We start from the raw sequence: 23,193 nt of genomic DNA, 5'->3' as shown, positions 1-23,193 counted from the left end.
TATTACCCTGCTAATGACAGTAGTGACATTTGATGAGCCTTCCCTTTATTTCTTTTCACTGTTTCGCATAAACATGTCTGTCTATCTGTCCATCTAGCTCTCTGTCTGTCTAGCTCTATGTAACTGTCTATCTGTCTAGCTCTGTCTGTGTGTCTGTCTTTCTGTCTGCTTCTGTGTTTCTGTCTGCTTGTCTCTTGTCTCAGAGAGTTGCTCATGAACCAACTGGTATTACAAACGATCATTATCTACAAGCACAGTATAACAATTTGTCTGGATTTTTGGGGGTTATCCTAGGTAATTTACACTATGTATAATTGTATTTATGTATGTGTTCCTGTGAGATAGAGACAGATAGAGACAAGGAGATAGACAAAGATACAGACAGACAGATGGAGATAGAGACAGCCAATCAGCCAGCCAACTGGCCAGCCAGCCGCCGGCCATCCAGGTGGCCAACCAGGAGGCTGGCCAGCCGGCCAACCAGCCTGCCAAAATTACAGTTCCAGAATTGTTTCTTTTTACTTAGGGCATAGGTTATAGGACATTCTGGCAGGATGACACTTTTCTCTTGAAAAGGGAGTGTAATACGATATGACATCAGAGAATCCTTGGTGTTTGCCACACTGTTTGCTCTAGCTGGCACTCAATTGAACTGGTGCTCCCACAAGGTACTAAGTAGTCCCAGATTTTTTTAATAGTGCTCACACCGAGGGTTAAGACCCATTCTGTGCTGACCAGGCATCTTAGGTCAATCTTGCCAAATTTGGAGACAGCGAAAATAAAACGTAGATCTACATTTGGAGCACTAGCAGTAAGAATGCAGATCTACGTTTGGACATTTAACCCTTTGAGGGTTTTGGTCGTACTAGTACGTCTTACGCGTAGGGGTTTTTGACGTACTAGTATGCATAAATTCTAGCGGCCTCAAATCTCGCAGGAAAAGGCTGATAAGCCTAGATGTGAGAGAATGGGTCTATGTGGTGGGTGTGCGCAGTAGGAAAAAAATCTGGGACCCAGTGGTGCATTGTGGGAATGCCATCATAGTACACAATTTCCACCGTGCCCTGCGGTAAGAAGTTCCTCACTCCTCGGCGAATTGGGACACTTTTGTTCCCCAGTGACAGTTCTAATACAGATGGAAGTGACAGTGAAGATGAGTTTCAAGGTTCTGGTGAGGTTTTGACCGAAACTAATGACCATAATATGGGTAATAGTGAGGAAAACCCAGACAACCCACAGCCTTCCACCTCTGGTGCTGGGCCGTCTTGTTCACGTTCAGTTGTACCAGAATCAAAGAGGAAACTCCTATTTTCCAAAATCCCAGACTCAGATGTGAGCATTGGTGATGATAGTGATAGTGATTATGAACTACAAGCTCTTCAAACTTGTTCCAAGAATGGAGGAGGAGGAGGAGGCAGAGGAGGAGGAGGCAGAGGAGGAGGAGGCAAGAGGAGGAGGAGGCAAGAGGAGGAGGAGGCAGAGGAGGAGGAGGAGGAGGAGGAAGAAGAAGAAGAGGAGGAGGAGGAAGAAGAGGAGGAGGAGGAGGAGGAGGAAGAAGAGGAGGAGGAGGAGGAGGAAGAAGAATACGTAATGATAACAATAATACATAATAATAATAATACATAATAATAATACATAATAATAATAATAGGTAATAATAATAATATGTAATAATAAATGTTCACCCATGACAGTAACAAGATAAGGGGAGATAACATCTGATAAGTGCTGACGTTTGATGAGGGTAAATGAGGGTAGAGCTGATACCAAAAGATGAGATGAACATCGCCCTCCCTTTGTTTTTGCTGGTATACTAACATTTCTGTCTGTCTATTTGCCTGTCTGTCAAGCTCCCTGTCTATCCATCTAGCTCTCTGTCTCAGAGAGCCACAAGACTGCGTCATCACTTTTACTCACATCTTCAAGCAGAGTATAGCACTTCGTCTGGGTTTCTTGGGTTATCCTAGGTAATTTATACTATGTATACTTGTATTTATGTGTACCTGTGAGACAGAGATAAACAGACAGATAGAATGAGGGAGAAAGATAATTAGATAGAATGGAGGAAGGGAAGCAGCATCCGACCCCATTGTTTTGACAGGCGGGAGGGGGAGTGAGTAATGAGACAATATGTCATTTTGACAGCTGCCGACTCCTGGTAATTTACACTATGGAGGAGGAGGAGAAGGAGAAGGAGGAAGAGTAGGGGGAAGAGGAAGAAGAGGAGGAGGAGGAAGAGGAGGAGGAGGAAAAGGAAGAGTAGGAGGAAGAGGAAGAGGAGGAGGAAGAGGAATAGTAAGAGGAAGATTAGGGGGAAGAGGAGGAGGAAGAAGAGGAGGAGGAAGAGGAGGAGGAGGAAGAGGAAGAGTAGGAGGAAGAGGAAGAGTATGAGCAAGAGTAGGGGGAAGAGGAGGAAGAGTAGGGGGAAGAGGAGGAAGAGGAAGAAGAGGAGGAGGAGGGTGGAACACTAGTTCACTGGTACTGGTACACTAACATTTCTGTCTGTCTATTTGTCTGTCTGTCAAGCTCCCTGTCTATCCGTCTAGCTCTCTGTCTCAGAGAGCCACAAGACTGTGTCATCACTTTTACTCACATCTTCAAGCAGAGTATAGCACTTTGTCTGGATTTCTTGGGTTATCCTAGGTAATTTATACTATGTATACTTGTATTTATGTGTACCTGTGAGACAGAGATAGACAGACAGAAAGAGAGAGACAGATTGAAAGAGATAGAATGAGGGAGAAAGATAAAACACCTTTGTGTATGACACCATGTTTCAGAGTTCCACAAGCTGCAGAACTAATAGGAATATGTTCAGTGACTGTATATTGGTATATATATTATAGAACAATAATAATAAACAATGTTTTGTATTGTTTGTTTTTGTAAACAAGTTTTGTAAACAATATATTGATAATTATGTTTGTGTGCTTATTGTGTTGTATACAACGAGTGTATATATGTACATTGCACCTTACTTTGGTCTCACAGGCCACATAAGTTATGTGAAAAAATAAAATAGTGAAAAAAACAACAAACCTTCAAATACAAGTAAACTAAAGTTTACCGGGTGAGCGGCAGTTGCCGCTGTTGCCATACGCGGCTCATTTTCTGCAAACTTCATGCATCCATATCTCCGTAAGTATTGATGGTAAATTTTTTTTGTTTATCCTATAATGTTTAGAAAAAGAAAAACTATTTTTTCATAAGAAAAAATAATTTTTTTTTTTTTTGAAATTTGGCCGACCCTGAGAACGAGTTTCGGAGAGGGCCTGTCGACCCTCAAAGGGTTAACAGGTTAAGTAAGTTCAAGCTCTTGAAGAGTGGTGGGGTGTGTTGTCTGGTGCAATTTATTGTTATTTGTTGGACATATCAACCAGATTGTTAACCTTTTCAGAGTCCAGAGGCCAAATCTCAGAGTGACCGCCAGGGTCCAAGAATCCCCCCCCCCCCCAAAAAAAAAAAAAAAAATCTTATGAAATGATAGAGAATTTTTTTCTGAAGGTAATAAAGCCAAAAGTATGAAATTTGATGGAAAACTGACGAAATTACACTCGAATTTTGATGCATCAGCGATGTTTATGCATTGGCGATTTTGCCAACTTTGACTCCCATTTTAGGCAAATTACATTATTCCAGTTGACCAAATTCTTAGCTATTTCACTAGTATTACTCCTGTTTTATTGATTGAGCACAAGAAATCACCCAATAAAGTGATTGGAAATAGGTAATTTGGCCAATTTAACACAAAGTTCACAATATTCCAATTTCAAAATAGGGTTCAGAATAAACAATGCAGGCATTCCTGGCACTAAACTAACATTTCCTCTGTTCATTAGTTATGTTTTCAGGCTTTACAAATGAATTCCAATTTGATTTTGTATTCACATAATGACTTTTTATTCACACCAAAAAATAGAAGATTTACTGTTATGCATTGTTGTAATAATTGTATAAATAATATCAGCGCATTCGTGAGCATATATTAGATCCACCAGCTGATGTGTATTAGACACATGACATCATTAGTTTACTCTTGAACATCAGCAAAAATTAAACATTTCCACTACTTTGAGCTCAGTTTCAAGCCATTATCAGTACTAAAACCAATCAAGAAATCGCAAATACAACTGTAAAAAACATACAAGAAAACACCGCAAGTCGCTGTTTTAATCCACAATTATGGTCGCAGTTTTCTCTCTCATTATGCACTGTGCTGCAGGATTTGTTTTATGTGGTGCACACTTGCCACATAGATGTGTTCTCTCATATCTAGGCCCAAATTTACCGCTCACAGGTTATCTGAATGACCTGAGCTCATGGCGTAGAACTATGGCTTGGACCCAGGCTTCAAAGCCGTAGATCAACGGGACAGACCCTGAAAGGGTTAAATGTTGCAATTCTCATATTCATAATCTCTTTGCAGTCAGAAACCATATTGATAAGCAAAATCACTTGGGCCTTATCCATGTATTTATTTCCTCTCAAATTGATTTTTACAATTGTTTGGCTGTAGGTTTACCTCACTACTTGCTAAAAAAAAAAATAGTCTAAACTGAATCATGCAGCTAGGTTGGTAATTTGCTTCTAATTGGGGTCCCCACTAGTCCCTACTTGTATGAACTGCACTGACTCTCTATCAGGGCAAGAATTTATTTTTAAGTCTGCATAGTAGCATTTAAAGTTATAAGTTTAATGAACCCAGGTATCTTGTTGCTATGCTTGTACCTTTTGCATGGGGTTTGGAAATGTTTCTGCAAATTGCTGTGAACCTTTTTAGACTGATTGAGCCTTGTGCTGTTGGCAAAAAATCTTTCACAGAAATAGCCTTTTCATATGTAGCTCCTAGATTTTTTATAGGTTAGTGGTGTTTGCTAAGAGTTATAGGAATCTGTTTATGCTTTTAAGTCACAGTTGAAAGCACATCTCTTCTAGAGCTTATGATGCTTTCCACCCTATCAAGTCTTCTGAATATTTTGTATATCTTTATGATGTCTAGTCTGGTTCTTCTGTCCTCTTATGTTTGCAGGGTCAGTTCCTTAAGGCTCTCCCCATAGCTCATTTCCTTTAACTCTGGGGCTAGTGCCATTGCATACCTCTTTACTCACTCCGGTTTTTTAACATGACTTATTAGGTGAGGGTTCCACGCTTGTGTCGCATACTCCAAAAATGCACTTGATGTGTGTTCTATATAGGGCTGTCAATGAGTTGAGATTTCTGAAAGCTACTTCTAGACTTGCCAAATGAACATGTGCTTCAGAGGTTATTGGGTTAATGTGTGTCTCTGGCAACATACTCTGCACTATGCTTACCCCTAGGTGACTCTCCTTGAGTGTGGTTTGTAGGCTGTCTCCAGTCTATTCTCAGTTTTTGCACATGCACACATGTGCATGTGTGTATACATTCTTGTGTGTGCAGGCATGCACCTGTGTTAATGTGTCTATACATGAGTGGGGATAGGGTTGGTAGATAGTTTGAAACAATGATAATTTGTCCTGATTTCTGAGTTTCTTAATTACTATATAAAATAAAAGATTGTGATATTCAAATTGTGTTACTTTGTAATTTATTTTAAAACAAAGGTATTGTAAAATAATTTGAAGGTCCCTAGTAAGCGCAGTATTTTGGGCATTGTGTATTTGGAATACATTTGAACTCATTTGACATATCTAGGTCAAAATGCTTTCATGTAAATACTGTACACAAAAACACAAAAAAATATAATACAAAATTTAAACCACAGTACAGGTGGTGCTTGAACTCATGGCAAGTGAGTGGTAAAACTCTAGCCATGATGCAGTTACAAAATTTATTATGATTTTATGGAAAAATAATCCTGTATGTTGAAATTAAAATCTTTCTGAAAAAGCTGACAATAGTTACAAAAAGTAATTGGCATGAGTTTGGAGCTTAATGGAAAGCCACCTATTATGGAGAGAGAGAGAGAGAGAATGAATACTAAGTTTAATATAACATATTAATATGAAAAGATAGTAATCTAAACTGAACTGCCAGTTTTGGCTACATTAATAATAGGGTGAAAAATCTTATGTTTTTTTCTTATAAATATTAAACCCAAAGTCCATATAAGCAATTTCAGTTTTTCATTAATAACGAAAATGTAACTAAAAGTAGTGATATGTGGATGTACTGCCTTTTTTGGCTGTGTGTTCACTTGAAGGATGAGGCAGTGAAAAGGTTAAAATGGTGAGACCCGCTAAATTAGGTATCACACCCTGACACTCAAGGGATGTTCCTTCATCCTTAAATTGAGCCTGAATGTCTTCCATTCCCCAGGCACTGTATAACCCCTATGGGTTTAGTGCTCCCCTATGAATTTTTTTTTTTTCAACAAGTCGGCCGTCTCCCACCGAGGCAGGGTGACCCAAAAAAAGAAAGAAAATCCCCAAAAAGAAAATACTTTCATCATCATTCAACACTTTCACCACACTCACACATTATCACTGTTTTTGCAGAGGTGCTCAGAATACAACAGTTTAGAAGCATACACATATAAAGATACACAACATATCCCTCCAAACTGCCAATATCCCAAACCCCTCCTTTAGAGTGCAGGCATTGTACTTCCCATTTCCAGGACTCAAGTCTGACTATATGAAAATAACCGGTTTCCCTGAATCCCTTCGCTAAATATTACCCTGCTCACACTCCAACAGATCGTCAGGTCCCAAGTACCATTCGTCTCCATTCACTCCTATCTAACACGCTCATGCACACTTGCTGGAAGTCCAAGCCCCTCACCCACAAAACCTCCTTTACCCCCTCTCTCCAACCCTTTCGAGGATGACCCCTACCCCGCCTTCCTTCCCCTATAGATTTATATGCTTTCCATGTCATTCTACTTTGATCCATTCTCTCTAAATGACCAAACCACCTCAACAACCCCTCTTCTGCTCTCTGACTAATACTTTTATTAACTCCACACCTTCTCCTAATTTCCACACTCCAAATTTTCTGCATAATATTTACACCACACATTGCCCTTAAACAGGACATCTCCACTGCCTCCAACTGTCTCCTTGCTGCTGCATTTACCACCCAAGCTTCACACCCATATAAGAGTGTTGGTACTACTATACTTTCATACATTCCCTTCTTTGCCTCCATAGATAACGTTTTTTGACTCCACATATACCTCAACGCACCACTCACCTTTTTTCCCTCATCAATTCTATGATTAACCTCATCCTTCATAAATCCATCCGCCGACACGTCAACTCCCAAGTATCTGAAAACATTCACTTCTTCCATACTCCTCCTCCCCAATTTGATATCCAATTTTTCTTTATCTAAATCATTTGATACCCTCATCACCTTACTCTTTTCTATGTTCACTTTCAACTTTCTACCTTTACACACATTCCCAAACTCATCCACTAACCTTTGCAATTTTTCTTTAGAATCTCCCATAAGCACAGTATCATCAGCAAAAAGTAACTGTCAATTCCCATTTTGAATTTGATTCCCCAAAATTTAATCCCACCCCTCTCCCGAACACCCTAGCATTTACTTCCTTTACAACCCCATCTATAAATATATTAAACAACCATGGTGACATTACACATCCCTGTTTAAGACCTACTTTTACCGGGAAGTAGTCTCCTTCTCTTCTACACACCCTAACCTGAGCCTCACTATCCTCATAAAACTTTTTACAGCATTTAATAACTTACCACCTATTCCATATACTTGCAACATCTGCCACATTGCTCCTCTATCCACTCTATCACATGCCTTTTCTAAATCCATAAATGCAATAAAAACTTCCCTACCTTTATCTAAATACTGTTCACATATATGCTTCAATGTAAACACTTGATCTACACATCCCCTACCCACTCTGAAACCTCCTTGCTCATCCGCAATCCTACATTCTGTCTTACCTCTAATTCTTTCAATTATAACCCTACCGTACACTTTTCCTGGTATACTCAGTAAACTTATCTATAATTTTTACAGTCTCTTTTGTTCCCTTTCCCTTTATATAAAGGGACTAATTATAACCCTACCGTACACTTTTTCTGGTATACTCAGTAAACTTATTCCTCTATAATTTTTACAGTCTCTTTTGTCCCCTTTCCCTTTATATAAAGGGACTATACATGCTCTCCGCCAATCCCTAGGTACCTTCCCCTCTTTCATACATTTATTAAACAAAAGTACCAACCACTCCAACACTATATCCCCCCCTGCTTTTAACATTTCTGTCATGATCCCATCAGTTCCAGGTGCTTTACCCCCTTTCATTCTACGTAATGCCTCACGTACCTCCCCCACACTTACATTCTGCTCTTCTTCACTCCTAAAAGATGGTATACCTCCCTGACCAGTGCATGAAATTACTGCCTCTCTTTCTTCCTTAACATTTAAAAGTTCCTCAAAATATTCTCGCCATCTACCTAATACCTCCATCTCCCCATCTACTAACTCCCCTACTCTGTTTTTAACTGACAAATCCATACTTTCCCTAGGCTTTCTCAACTTGTTTAACTCACTCCAAAATTTTTCTTATTTTCATTAAAATTTCTTGACAGTGCCTCTCCCACTCTATCATCTGCTCTCCTTTTGCACTCTCTCACCACTCTCTTTACCTTTCTTTTACTCTCCATATACTCTGCTCTTCTTATAACACTTCTGCTTTGTAAAAACCTCTCATAAGCTACCTTTTTCTCTTTTATCACACCCTTTACTTCATCATTCCACCAATCACTCCTCTTTCCTCCTGCCCCCACCCTCCTATGACCACAAACTTCTGCCCCACATTCTAATACTGCATTTTTAAAACTATTCCAACCCCCCACTACTCATCTTTGCACTAGCCCACCTTTCTGCCAATAGTCGCTTATATTTCACCCGAACTTCCTCCTCCCTTAGTTTATACACTTTCACCTCCCTCTTACTTGTTGTTGCCACTTTCCTCTTTTCCCATCTACCTCTTACTCTAACTGTAGCTACAACTAAATAATGATCCGATATATCAGTTGCCCCTCTATAAACATGTACATCCTGGAGCCTACCCATCAACCTTTTATCCACCAATACATAATCTAATAAACTACTTTCATTACGTGCTACATCATACCTTGTATATTTATTTATCCTCTTTTTCATAAAATATGTATTACTTTTTACCAAATCTCTTTCTACACATAGCTCAATTAAAGGCTCCCCATTTACATTTACCCCTGGCACCCCAAATTTACCTACAACTCCCTTCATAACATTTTTACGCACTTTGGCATTGAAATCTCCAACCACCATTACTCTCACACTTGATTCAAAACTCCCCATGCATTCACTCAACATTTCCCAAAATCTCTCTCTCTCCTCTACACTTCTCTCTTCTCCAGGTGCATACACGCTTATTATAACCCACTTTTCACATCCAATCTTTATTTTACTCCACATAATCCTTGAATTAATACATTTATAGTCCCTCTTTTCCTGCCATAGCTTATCCTTCAACATTATTGCTACTCCTTCTTTAGCTCTAACTCTTTTTGAAACCCCTGACCTAATCACATTTATTCCTCTCCATTGAAACTCTCCCACCCCCTTCAGCTTTGTTTCACTTAAAGCCAGGACATCCAGCTTCTTCTCATTCATAACATCCACAATCATCTCTTTATTATCATTTGCACAACATCCACGCACATTCAGACTTCCCACTTTGACAATTTTCTTCTTCTTATTCTTTTTAGTAATCTTTACAGGAAAAGGGGTTACTAGCCCATTGTTCCCGGCATTTTAGTTGACTTTTACAACACGCATGGCTTACGGAGGAAAGATTCTTATTCCACTTCCCCTGGATCCCCTATGAATGTAATAATAATAAAGTAACTACTGTAGATATGCTATATAAAAAATAAAAATACATTCTAAGTTTATTCTACAACTTCCATTATATATATAGTTCAGTGTATGCTATATACAATTCTCCCATTGTTATTCATTTTGTCTTTATTGACTTCAGCACTCTCTTTCAGCAGCTGGTAAAGCTGACTAGTAGTGCCTGCATGGTTATTACACAGTATATGCTGTTCAGTGCTACATTTTGGTGATAGTATTGTGCGTGCTTGTTCTAATCAGTGTTATTGTGTGTGGTCGTTCTAATAAATGTTCAGTTGCCATTCTTATTTTATGTTTGGCTGTTAGAAAATTAATTGGTAGTGTTCACTTACTGTTCTTATTGTGTATGTGGCTGTTAGTGTTCATTTACTGTTCTTATTGTATGTGTGGCTGTTAGGCTCACTAGTTGGTGTTCATTGCCATTCCTAATGCTTGTAAACTTTACAGTTGATTAAAGCAAATTATCTGCCACAATTAATACTACATATTTTACCTGTGGCATTCTGACTAAACTATTGAGTTGTGTGTGTTTATAGGTATTTCATTGTATTGTTTATCACATATTTGAGTAGCAATCATTGTTTTATATATGTTAACTGATGAGCAGTTTAAATAATAATTTTTAAAAGAGCTAATTATTGGCTGACAATTGTAATAAGTAAAAGTCACAAAAGAGTACAATACATAAAGAAATAAGGCATTATTTCAGGACGTAGTGGAAGCAGCAGCACCAGCAACAGCAGTAGAAGATCTAGTGGTGGAGGAGGGGGTGGAAGCAGTGGGGGGATGACTTCAGCATTAGCAGGTAATGGGAGTGGATCATCTAACAATCGTGGGACCAAGGGAAGCAATTCGACCTGGTCTGGTCTTGCAAATGTTGGATCACCATCTGCCATGATACCTACCAATGGAACTCCTACTCCAGTTTCTGAAACATTGATAGAAGCCAGCCCAGTTAGTCTTACAATACCTGATGTTGACCAACAGGTGAGACTTGTTATTTATCAACCTCTTCCCTTCTGTCACACATCTAAACCAACATAATAAATTCCAAATCATCACACCAAACCATATATCTTTGATTTTTGCTGTTTTTTCATCTTTATTGTTCTCTATTGTTTACTTTTTTTTTAAGACATCGGCTGTCTCACACTGAGGCAGGGTGACCCAAAAAAAAAGAAACCTTTCACCTTCATTCAACTCTTTTACCATCATTCACACATAATCACTGTCTTTGCAGAGGTGCTCAGATATGACAGTTTAGATGTTACTCCAAACAGCCAATATCCCAAACCCCTCTTTTAAAGTGTAGGCATTGTACTTCCCACCTCCAGGATTCAAGTCCAGCTAACTAGTTTTCCTGAATCCCTTCATAAAATATTACCCTGCTCACACTTCAACAGCTCATCAGGTCCCCAAAACCATTCATCTGCATTCACTCCTATCTAATATGCTCACATATGCCTGCTGCATGTCCAGGCTCCTTGCACACAAAATCTCTTTTACCCCCTCCCTCCATCCTTTCCTAGGGTGACTCCTACCTCTCCTCCTCTGCACTGTTTCTTTGAATCACTGTTAGCAAAGAAACTCGGTAATTTTTTTTGCTTCTTTATGTCATAAATTGTTGAAGAGCCAATGCTGTATAACTCACACAAGTTTCTCACAGACACACCGCTGTCAAGTTTTTTCAGAAGTTCATCCTTATCTGTTAGAGACAATGTATGGTGTCTGAGCTGTACAGAACGAGAAACATTTCCTTTATTTGTTGGAACCATGGCTAGGGCTAAAAGTGAGCAGGTTTTAGCAATAAATGGAGAGAAAAACAAATTGGAATGACTTGTGCCATAAGTAGTGCCACCAAACAGTAGCGGCATGTTGGTGCAGTGACCCCCAGAAATTTTAACCCTTTCTTGAGCTAATTTTGAGGCCCTTAGAATTTTGGCGTAGTTCTATGGTTTGAACCCACAACTCAAAGCCGTAGAACTACGGCATGGACCCTGAAAAGGTTAATGGGTCACAGAGTTCCATTTAACATTCCTTAAGAGCCCTTGAAAAAAGCTCATCAGGACCCGGTGATTTATTTTGTTTCAGTCGGTCTATTTGTTTCATAACCATTTCGCTAGTGACTGTGATATTACATAATTTATCTTCTTCAGGCCCACTATAGCAGTTAATTACCAGGATATTGTTACAGGTCCTCCATCACAAATCCGGCATCATTGGGACCTGTAGTGTGCCGGATTACTGGCAGCGCTTGAGGTTCCTAAACCTGTATTCCCTGGAATGCAGGAGGGAGAGATACATGATTATATACACCTGGAAAATCCTAGAGGGACTAGTACCAAACTTGCACACGAAAATCACTCACTACGAAAGCAAAAGACTTGGCAGATGATGCACCATCCCCCCAATGAAAAGCAGGGGTGTCACTAGCACGTTAAGAGACCATACAATAAGGATTACAGAGTGGTTAGGTTAGAATACACTTAATAATATTAACCAGATTGACTTACACAAAGTTCATTGAACATCGGCAAAAATCGAACATTTCCGCTACTTTGAGCTCAATTTCAAGGTACTTTTCATCATGAAAGCGATCAAAATCATGTCTATTTCTGTAATATATCTTCCATTCAATCAAATGAGTCCAAAAAATGAGGATACAACCATAAAAACCATACGAAAATATACTGCAAAGAGGCAGCTAATGGCTGAGAAGTGAACTCCCTTATTTATCGTCCGTCTTTTTTATTTTTGTTGTACGTTAAGAAGCATCTTTCCATCACACATTGCCCACGTTTCAATGAGATAGCCCAACAAACAACAGAGAAAAAAAAAATATTTACCAAAAATCATATATGGCAAGCCCAAGCCAGGTACTTGAAATAAGTCACTTTGACTGACTTTTCTAGGTTATCCTAGGTTCTCTATACATACACTGCTATGTATGATAATCTATATAACTGTATTTGTGTATACCTGAATAAACTTATTTACTTCTAGTCTGTCAACTGAGTACAAGAAACTGCCCATTCACTTATTTCAACTACCCAATAAAGTGGTCAGAAATTGGCAGTTTGGCCAATATCACACAAATTTCAACAGATGCCAATTTCAAAATAGGGTCCAGAATAAACAATGCAGACATTCCTGGCACTAAAATAACATTTTCTCTGTTCATTAGTCACGACTCCAGGCCCCTCTTATATTACTCTTGCTTACCATTTGGAATTTTTATTCACAAAAAGATAGAAGATTTACTGTTATGCAGACTACTGCATTATTGTAATAATTGTATAAATAATGTCAACCCATTCTTGACTGCGTATTGGAATTTGGACTGGCAGGCGGACAGGTATTGGATGGTGACGTCATTTGCTTACTCTCGAGATTCGCTAAAGAATAAAACATTTTCGCTACTGTGAGCGCAGTTTCAAGGTACTTTTTGTCATGAAAGCAATCAAAATCATATCTATTTCTGTAATATATCTTTCATTATATCAAATGAGACCGAAAAAATGAGAATATAACCATAAAAACACAAAAATATACCGCTAAGCGGCCGCTAATGGCTGAGAAGTGAACTCTGCTATTTATGGTCTGATTTCTTTCATTTTTGGTCTACATTAAGAAGTATCTTTCCATCATACATTGCCCAAGTTTGAATAAGATAACCCAACAAACAACTGAGAAAATAATAATAATGTAATAAGAATACAATGGACCCCCGGTTTACGATATTGTTTCATTCCAGAAGTATGTTCAGGTGCCAGCACTGAACAGATTTGTTCCCATAAGGAATATTGTGAATTAGATTAGTCCATTTCAGACCCCCAAACATACACGTACAAACGCACTTAAATAAATACACTTACATAATTGGTCGCATTGGGAGGTGATCATAAAGCGGGGATCCACTGTAATAATAATAATAATATCTTTGTTTACTATACGTACATGTACGAGGTATACAGGCCTAGCTGACATCAGTGACATACTACTGTACAGAAAGCCGCTTGTTACTCATTACCTTTGTAAATTCTCATGATTAATGTGTTTATGATTCATTACCTTTGCAATTATTCATGAGTGTGACCAGCTCAACCTGGAGCTCATTACCTTTGTAACTTGGTCATGATTATGACCAGATCTAGTTCATTTCCTTTGTAACTTGCTCAGCTATCAAAACTTTGGAGTCCAGTCCCTGGACCAATTATGCACCTCTGTAATCTTTTGACTACCGCCCACAGGATGGGTATGGGGTGCATAATAAACATATTAAACTAAACTAAACTATGCTGAGTATTTCAAGAAAATTAGGTCAGTGTCCCAGGATAACACCCACACTAGTCGGCTAACACCCAGGTACCCATTTACTGATGGGTAAATATAGACAACAGGTGTAAAGAAACACGCCTAATGTTTCTACCCTGGTTGTTAATCACATATTTACCAAAAATCATATATGGCTAACCCAAGCCAGGTACTAAAAATAAGCCATGTTGACTTTTTTGGGTTATCCTAGGTTCTCTACACATATGCTGCTATGTGTGATAATCTATATAGAGAAAATAACTTTTGTTTCATGTTTATGGTGCAGTACAAGTGTATATGACAGCCCTGTGCTATACTCCATTTTCTCTAATATAAGCCACCAAGACAGGGATAGGAGAATGGTATTTGTATACCATATCCTCTTCATATCTCCGTCGAACTGCTTGATGTTATGCCAAATATTATTTATTCTGGAGTATTTAACATGTTTTATGTTATTTATATTGTTTATTATGTCATTAGATCAATTGTGATAGGCAAATAAGCTGTAGTGTTGATATTAGCATAATAATAAAGCATATTCTCCTGCATCATGAGACTGAGTTCATGGCAACCAACAGTGGCTTCAAAGCCACCTTATCTTCTTATTCCCTTTTTAATGTCCCTCTTAATGTCGGTATATTGATTCATAAGATAACCCTCACCTCTTTTGATGCACCTATAAATTCCTTTCTTCTGCCCTAAAAGATATTTGAGCCTTTTATTCATCTATTTTGGGAAACTTCTATTTGATCTAATTTCTTTATACAGGATAAATGTTCTTTGGGCAGCATGTATAGTGTTAAGAAAGCTGTCATATTGATAGCTCTCTTCGTTACCCTAATCCACAGATGAAAAGTGTTCTCTAAGCCCATTGTAATCTGCTAAGCGAAAATCTGGGACCATTACTGAGTTATCCCTACTATCATACTTCCATTCAATGCTAAAGGTAATTGATTTGTGGTTGCTTGTGCTGAGTTCCTCTGTAATTTCTAAATTATAAACAAGAGTTTCCTTGTTTGCCAGAACCAAGTCAAGCAGGTTATTTCCCCTTGTAAGTTCTGTCACAAACTGCTTCAAAAAACAATCCTGAACTACTTCTAAGAAGTCGTTAGATTCTAAATTCCCACTCAAGAAATTCCAATCAATCTGGCTAAAGTTAAAGTCTTCTAGAATTACTACATTATCATGCCTTGTGGCCTTAACAATTTCCTCCCATAATAGTCTCCCTTGGTCCTTATCTAAGTTTGGGGGACGGTATATCACTCCTAAAATCAATTTTTCATTCCCCTCAAAAAATTCTGTCCACACAGACTGTATATGTGTTATTTCAGATTTTATACCCATTTTTATGCATCAGTTCGAGTGATCTCAGACATACAGTGCCACCCCACCCCCCTTTCCGATACTTCTATCTACTTGGAACGATTTAAAACCCTGAATGTGACATTCAGCAAGCATGTCCCGATTATTCGAATTAAACCACTTCTTAGTTATGGCAAATACATCAATGTTGCCTGCACTAGCAACTAATTTCAACTCGTCCATCTTATTCCTAGCACTACGAATATTAGTGTAAAATATGTTTAAAGACCCTCCTTTCTCTTTACCCTTCCTGCTCATTTCTGTTTTTCCACAATACCTATTACTGTCCTTGTTATTGTTAAGATTTATGATATCAAAGCCTAAACCAATATTGCGACACTTATTATTTTCCATTTCTAAACCCATACCTCTAACTAATCCTAGTTTAAAGCCCTAACAACATCCTCAACTGAGCTAGCAAGAAATCCCACACCTGCCCTGGATAAGTGAACCCCATCTTTGGCCATAAAAGTGGTCCCAGTTGTCAATGAATGATACTGCATTATCCTTACAGTGTTTGTCCAGCCAACAATTAACCCTTTCAGGGTTTCGGCCGTACTAATATGGTTTACGCACCAGGGTTTTTGACGTACTAGTACGCCTAAATTCTAGCGCCCTCAAATCTAATGAGAGAAAGCTGGTAGGCTTACATATGAAAGAATGGGTCTATGTGGTCAGTGTGCGCGGTATAAAAAAAATCCTGCAGCACACAGTGCATAATGAGAAAAAAAAACTTTGTGTTTTTGGATTAAAACAGCGACTTTGCACTGTATTTTTGTATGGTATTTAATGTTGTATTCTAGTTTTCCTGGTCTCATTTTATAGAATGGAAGACATATTACAGAAATTGAGATGATTTTGACTGGTTTTACAATGAAAAGTACCTTGAAATTGAGCTCAAAGTAGCAGAAATGTTTGATTTTTACCAAAGTTCAAAAGTAAACAAATCATGCTATGCGTCCAATACACGCCAACTGGTGAGTCTAATATTATATCACAAGTGCGCTGATATTATTTATACCATTTCTACACTAATGCATAACAGTAAGTCTTCTATTTATCTGTGAGAATGAAAATTCAAAGTGGAAAGCAAAAGAATGTAAGAGGGGCGTGGGGACGTGACTAATGAACAAAGGAAATGTTATTTTAGTGCCAGGAATATCTTTCTTTTTTATTCTGGACCCTATTCGGAAATTGGCATCTTTTGAAATTTGTGTGAAATTGGCAAAATTGCTCAATTCTGACCACTGTATTGGATAGTTGAAATCGGTAAATGGGTGGTTTCTTGTATTCATTCGATAGAAAAAAATGGAGTTCTAGCAAAATAGTTATGATTTTTGTCGACTAGTACACTGGAATTGGCCAAAAATAGGGCTCAAAGTGGGCAAAATCGCCGATGCGTAAACATCGTCAAGACTAACTTCGCGAGAGCATAATTCCATAAGTTTTCCATCAAATTTCATACTTTTGGTGTCATTATGACTGGAAAAAGATTCTCTATCTTTTCATAAGAAAAAATATTTTTTTTTTTTTAAATTTGGGCGAACCTGAGAACAAGTCTCTGAGAGGGCCTGTCGACCCTGAAAGGGTTAATACCAATTGCTCTGGACAACCTTTCATTTCCAATACCCCTTCTTGGCAAAATGCCACATATAACAGGGCACCCCCCCTCCCTTCTTCCTAATTATGTCTGTTGTTGTCTTGTACCTTCTAACTAAATCCTCACTTCTATGCTTGCCTACATCATTGCCTCCAGCACTGAGGCAGATAATCGAATTTATCCCATTACCATTCATGGTGTTGTCAAGCCGGCTAACAATATCCTCCATCCCAGCCCCAGGAAAGCAAACCCTCTGTCTCCTACTCCTATCCTTCAAGCAGAAGGCCCTCTCCATGTACCTAACCTGGCTATCCCCAACAATAATGTTTTTACCTTCCTTGGTGTCATTTGCTGTGATGTTCCCAGTAGTCGACTCTCATTCGTCAGGTAGCACGGAGAATGTTTCCACAAAAGTTTCCACAGCAGTCTCTTTCTTCTTCATCGTTTCTTCCTCTCCATTCGTCTTCTTGATCTTCAACTTTGTTCCATGCTGTCAGGCCACTGCCCAGGTTCCCTTCTTGACCTGAGGACTCACAACAGGAGGACTACTACGAATCCTCTTGTTTTCCTCCATCAATTGCCATATCTCTATCTTCACTACCCTCAATTCCTCCTTAAGCTGCTGGTAAAGTTGCTCAATGGAGGGCATCTTGGTTCAGTCTACAGAGAGTACACTAAACACGTCCTCACTGAGCTAGGTACAGGTCACCACTGAGCTAGGTACAGGTCACCACTGAGCTAGGTACAGGTCACCACTGATTTGTGAAGGACCTGTCTAGTATGGGCCAGCAGGTCTGCTGCAGTGTTTCTGCTTTCTTATGTACAGCCAGGGTACTTCCCTACATACCAGCCAGGGTACTTCCCCACACACCAGACAGAGTACTTCCCCACACACACGATTTGATTTGAGTGGGACTTGCACATGAGTGAATAGAATTATCAATGCTTCCCAAGCAGTAGCTTGGGAAGCATTGAAAATTGGGTTGGGCAAATACAATTCTGTTAGTGGGATGGTTTGTGAAGGACCTGCCTAGTATGGGCCAACAGGCCTGCTGCAGTGTTCCTGCTTTCCTGTTCCTGTTTTTATGTACACCAGCTGAGGAAATTGCTTCAGAGGAGAAAGAGAGAGGGTAGAAGGTGCCTTTTTCAAAGATTAAGGACATTTGTGCAAAGTGAAGTGAGGTGCAAACATTTGTGGAGGAACATCACCCTAACCCTCTCCCCTACTCCCATCTTCCATACACCAACAAGAGTCTTCAATAAAGGTAAGTGTGATATTATTGTTTTATACTTGACTTCTCATTCTTTTCTGTATGTAAATCTATATTTAACCCATAAAAAAATAATTTTTGTTAATACTTTTGGGTGTCTGGAATGGATTAATTGAATTTATATTATTTCTTATGGGAAAAATGAATTCGGAAATAGTCAGATTCGGGTTTAGTCACTCTCTCTGGAACTCATTAATTATGATAACCGGGAGTCCACTGTATATTTTTAAATGTTTATACAGTAGTATACTGTATATTGTAATAAACAAAATAGAGACAATCAGCTCTAGTACACATTATTTAGGCATGCATGCTGGTCAGAGAGCCTGTTGTAAGTCCAAAGCATCGGTAAACGAGTACATCGCTTAGTGAGGAGAGGCTGTACTTATGTATACCTGTATGTACCTAAATAAACTTACACACTGTGCTGGCATGGAGGTACACATTAAAATCAGTAAGAGTGTCTTATGTCTCGAGACACCATATTAGTAATAATGATAATCACTGAGTCTCATTAAATGTTGTATATTACGTTAATGTACACATTTTCGTTAATCCATTTATGATATTTTTCAAAGTTATATAATAAACACGATGTGTAACATATAAACATGATAAATACATCCCACAGTAGAATAAATTAACATGAATATCACATGTGGTAGGCAGATGACTTGTATGAGAGACGGCAAGAATAACGTTTCCTCTAGTCCAACATCAGAGAAAATGTGTTACTGGGGGTAACTGTAGAAAATTATTCCTTTCGTATGCCTTCACTCAGAGCGTCATATCTTCTAAAAATGGTGTTACATGAGATTGGGTGTATTGCTCTTTATTTATTCTTCTGTATTAACGTGTAACTTGTACACTTGTACACAAACCAGATGCGTTTGCCTGGTTTGTTTACATAGCTCTGCACCTGTCCTCTCTCATGTACTCATTCTCTCTCTCATTTATTCATTTTATCATGTTTACTCACCTCTCACTATACATTAAGAGTACAGATATTTTAAGGTAAGTATTGAGTGAACTGTATATGCATTTTATTGCTCTGGGATGCTTTAAATGTCATAAAATATTATGTGTGGGTGGGGTGGCCTGGTATGGTAACTTGGCTGGCTACCATACATACCACGCTTGATTTCGTACAATAAATACTACTCATCTCACCCTACATTAAGACTACAAATACATAAGTATTTTAAAGTAATGAGTGTACTATATGTGTATTTTACTTTTTTATTATTTTTTAATGCTTAGTTCTATTGCTAACTTAATATATGTTATTGTAAACTTGTTATCTAGTATTTATATGCATTTATAAGTGGAAAGAAAAAGGGCATTCCACTTCATGGTGGTAGCCTGGAATCTAACCTGCCGTATAAGTGGGGCCCTACTGTATTTTTAAATGTTTGTACAGTAGTGTGCTGTATACTGTAATAAAAAGAATAGAGGAAATTAACTCTAATATACAACACTAAGTGAGGAGAGGCTGTATTTCATATAGCTAATGTTCACAATACAGTGTGGAACACAGTCTCAAAAAATTTTGGTAACTTATTACCACTATTAAACTTTGGTCATGATTGGGTTGCAGTCTCATCAGTAAAACCAGTTTATTCATTTAGTCCACACAAAATCTGGATACAATCTCAGGATTTCAGATATCATTAACAGTGAGGTGATTTGTCATGTCCTGTAGAGTTTCATGAAGGTGTCTGTGAAAATGGTTGGATGTTTGAACACACTAAGATATAATGCTCCAGTGCATGGCCCTGTCTCTATCCACACACTTTGCATTTATGGAGAGAGAGAGGGTCAGATGTGTGCCTCCCTACCATAGGAAACTGGAAAACATTGTAATGATGATATTTTATTATAATGTTAGTAATACATGAGGATATACATATTAAAGTTTTCATCTTTAAACAGCAACCTTCCAAACCTGCTAAGTGTCATGGGGAAAAGAGTAGAGCTCAACCAAGTCCATACTGTGATTTCTGCCTGGGTGATGCATCACTGAATAAGAAAACTGGAGAACCAGAGGAGCTTGTTTCATGTTCGGACTGCGGTAGATCTGGTGAGAAATATCTTCATGAAGGATTTTTGTGTTAGCAGTGTTAATTTAAGATAACCTACAAGCAGCAACTTTTTTTTATGAAATGAAACTTAAATGCAAAATCAGATCTTCACTCATTTGTATTCCTTTTCTGTTGAAGAAATACACAATGGCATTTTCAAAAAGTTGCTCTTGTGCAAATTGATTTTTTAAAACTATTTTTTTATTTTAATACTTAAGATGCATGAATTCTGTGGTATCTCTTTAGCTTTTAATTAAGGATTCAAATATTAGAACTTCCTGGAATAATAGATAGCATGTGAAAAACTTTTCCATTAATGAATAAATTCATCATTAACCCTTTAACTGTGTCCAATGTACTAGTACAGTGGACCCTCGCATACCGTTGGCATCACATAACGTTAAATCCGCATAGCGATACATTTTTTCGCTAAAATTTTGCCTCGCATAGTGCTAAAAAACTCGCTCAACGCTATTTGTCCGAGACGTGTCTATGTGCGGCCTGAGCCAGCCTCACATGTTCCGCCGGTGGCATTGTTTACAAGCCAGCCTCTGCGGTAACATCCAAGCATACAATCAGAACATTTCGTATTATTACAGTGTTTTTGGCGATTTCATCTGCAAAATAAGTGACCATGGGCCCCAAGAAAGCTTCTAGTGCCAACCCTACAGGAATAAGGGTGAGAATTACTATAGAGATGAAGAAAGAAATCATTGCTAAGTATGAAAGTGGAGTACATGTCTCCGAGTTGGCCAGGTTGTATAGTATACCCCAATCAACCATCGCTACTATTGTGTCCAAGAAAACGGCAATCAAGGAAGCTGTTCTTGCCAGAGGTACAACTGTGTTTTCGAAACAGAGATCGCAAGTGATAGAAGATGTTGAGAGACTCTTATTGGTGTGGATAAACGAAAAACAGATAGCAGGAGATAGCATCTCTCAAGCGATCATAAGTGAAAAGGCTAGGAAGTTGCATCAGGATTTAACCCTTTGACTGTTTCCGACGTATAAATACGTCTTACGAGCCAATGTTTCTGACGTATTTATACGCACAAATTCTAGCGGCTTCAAATCAAGCGCCAAAGGCCTGGTAGGCCTACACGAGAGAGAATGGGTCTCAGTGGTTGGTGTGCACCCTGTGAAAAAAATCTGGGACCCAGCGGTGCATTGTGGGAACGCCATGTTGTTAGTCCATTTTCACCATGCCTCTCGGTAAGAAGTTCCTCACTCCGTGGTGGATTGGAGGTCTTTTGTTCCCAAGTGATAGCTCTAACAGCGATGAAAATGTCAATGACAGTGAATTCCAGGGTTTTGAAGTGAGTGTTACTGGAAAAAGTGCCCAGGATAACGTAATTAGTGATGAAAACCCAGATGACCCACAACCTTCTACCTCTGGTGCTGTGCCGGCTTGTTCACGTTCACGTTCGCCTGTACCAGGACGAAAGAGGAAACTATTTGGTCGTGTACAACACCCAGATGATAGCAGTGATAGTGATTTCAAGGTCATTGAAAGCAGTTCTAGTGACAGTGAGAGTGAATATTCCCCAGTGAAGCGGCAGTATGTACGACGTAGCATGCGATCTGGTAGTGTTTCATATGTTGTTCCAAGGGGTAGGAGAAACTCTGGGAGCACATCCCATGGCCCTACACCACGACCTGATAGTGAAGATGACGATATTGTAACGATGGGTATGAATGGTGACAGTGAGGGAGGAGGCAGTGGTGGTGATAGTGAGGGTGGCACGGCCCATGTGGCACCATCAGCGGGCCACGCTACTACCCACACTGCTGACGCAGCACAACAACCAGCCTCACCCTGTCCCACACTCCCACAACCTGCACCACCACAACCTGCACAACCACAACCTGCACAACCACAACCACGGTACAATATCCAGACCCCACCAGCAGACCGCATCTGGGATTGGCAGGACGGTGACGAGTTTGTTCCCAGTCCCCATGACTTTGATGAAACACAAAGTGGAATAAAGCCATCTTGTCCACTTGGGAACAATGCCAGTGAACTGGACTGCTTTGAGTTATTCTTCGATGAACCCCTGATGAACATCATTGTCAGGGAAACAAACACATACTGTGATTACACCATGGCAAATACAATTCTCTCACCAAAATCACGGCTACACAAGTGGAAGGAGACAACTGTGGCAGAGATGTACCTGTTTTTTTGCCACAATAATGCTTATGCCACATGTGTATAAGCACACTGTCACCACATACTGGGCAACAGAACGCCTGATTTCAACTCCAGGTTTTAGTGACATTATAGGTGTCAATCGTTTCCTGATACTGTTACGTATGTTGCACTTTTCAGACAAAACCAGGCCTGACAGAAGCGACAGGTTATATAAGATCAGAAATGTGTTTATGTACCTGAAACAAAAGTGCTGCATGTATTTTTATCCCTTCAGGAAGCTTGTTATTGATGTGTCCTTGATTTTATTCAAAGGAAGACTCTCATTCAAGCAATACATGTATATACCAAGCAAGAGGAAACGCTTTGGTATAAAGCTATTTGTACTGTGTGATTGCAGAAGTGGTCTAGTTTTGGATATAATTGTGTATACTGGCAGTAATACTTTGAGAGATACCATGAAGTTATTGGGTATCTCTGGTGATGTGGTTCAAACAATGATGGAACCATATCTTGGTAAGGGGCATATGTTATTTACTG

The 23,193-nt window shown here is 39.0% G+C and overlaps 1 protein-coding gene across 6 annotated transcripts in view; it reads left to right on the top strand.

Moving 5' to 3' along the window:
* The window catches only part of LOC128702155 (zinc finger protein ubi-d4 B), a 389,189-nt gene that overhangs the window by 296,796 nt on the left and 69,200 nt on the right, over positions 1-23,193 (top strand). For all 6 annotated transcript variants that reach the window (XM_070091760.1, XM_070091755.1, XM_070091758.1 and 3 more), the window contains 2 exons: positions 10,580-10,857; positions 20,353-20,500. In XM_070091760.1, coding sequence (XP_069947861.1) covers positions 10,580-10,857; positions 20,353-20,500 — 426 coding nt within the window. The remainder of the gene's footprint in view (positions 1-10,579; positions 10,858-20,352; positions 20,501-23,193) is intronic.

The sequence above is a fragment of the Cherax quadricarinatus genome, chromosome 37 (assembly GCF_038502225.1).
Source record: "Cherax quadricarinatus isolate ZL_2023a chromosome 37, ASM3850222v1, whole genome shotgun sequence".
NCBI lineage: Eukaryota > Metazoa > Arthropoda > Malacostraca > Decapoda > Parastacidae > Cherax > Cherax quadricarinatus.
Note: the sequence above shows the minus strand (reverse complement) of the source record. Positions and strands in the feature narration are given on the sequence as shown.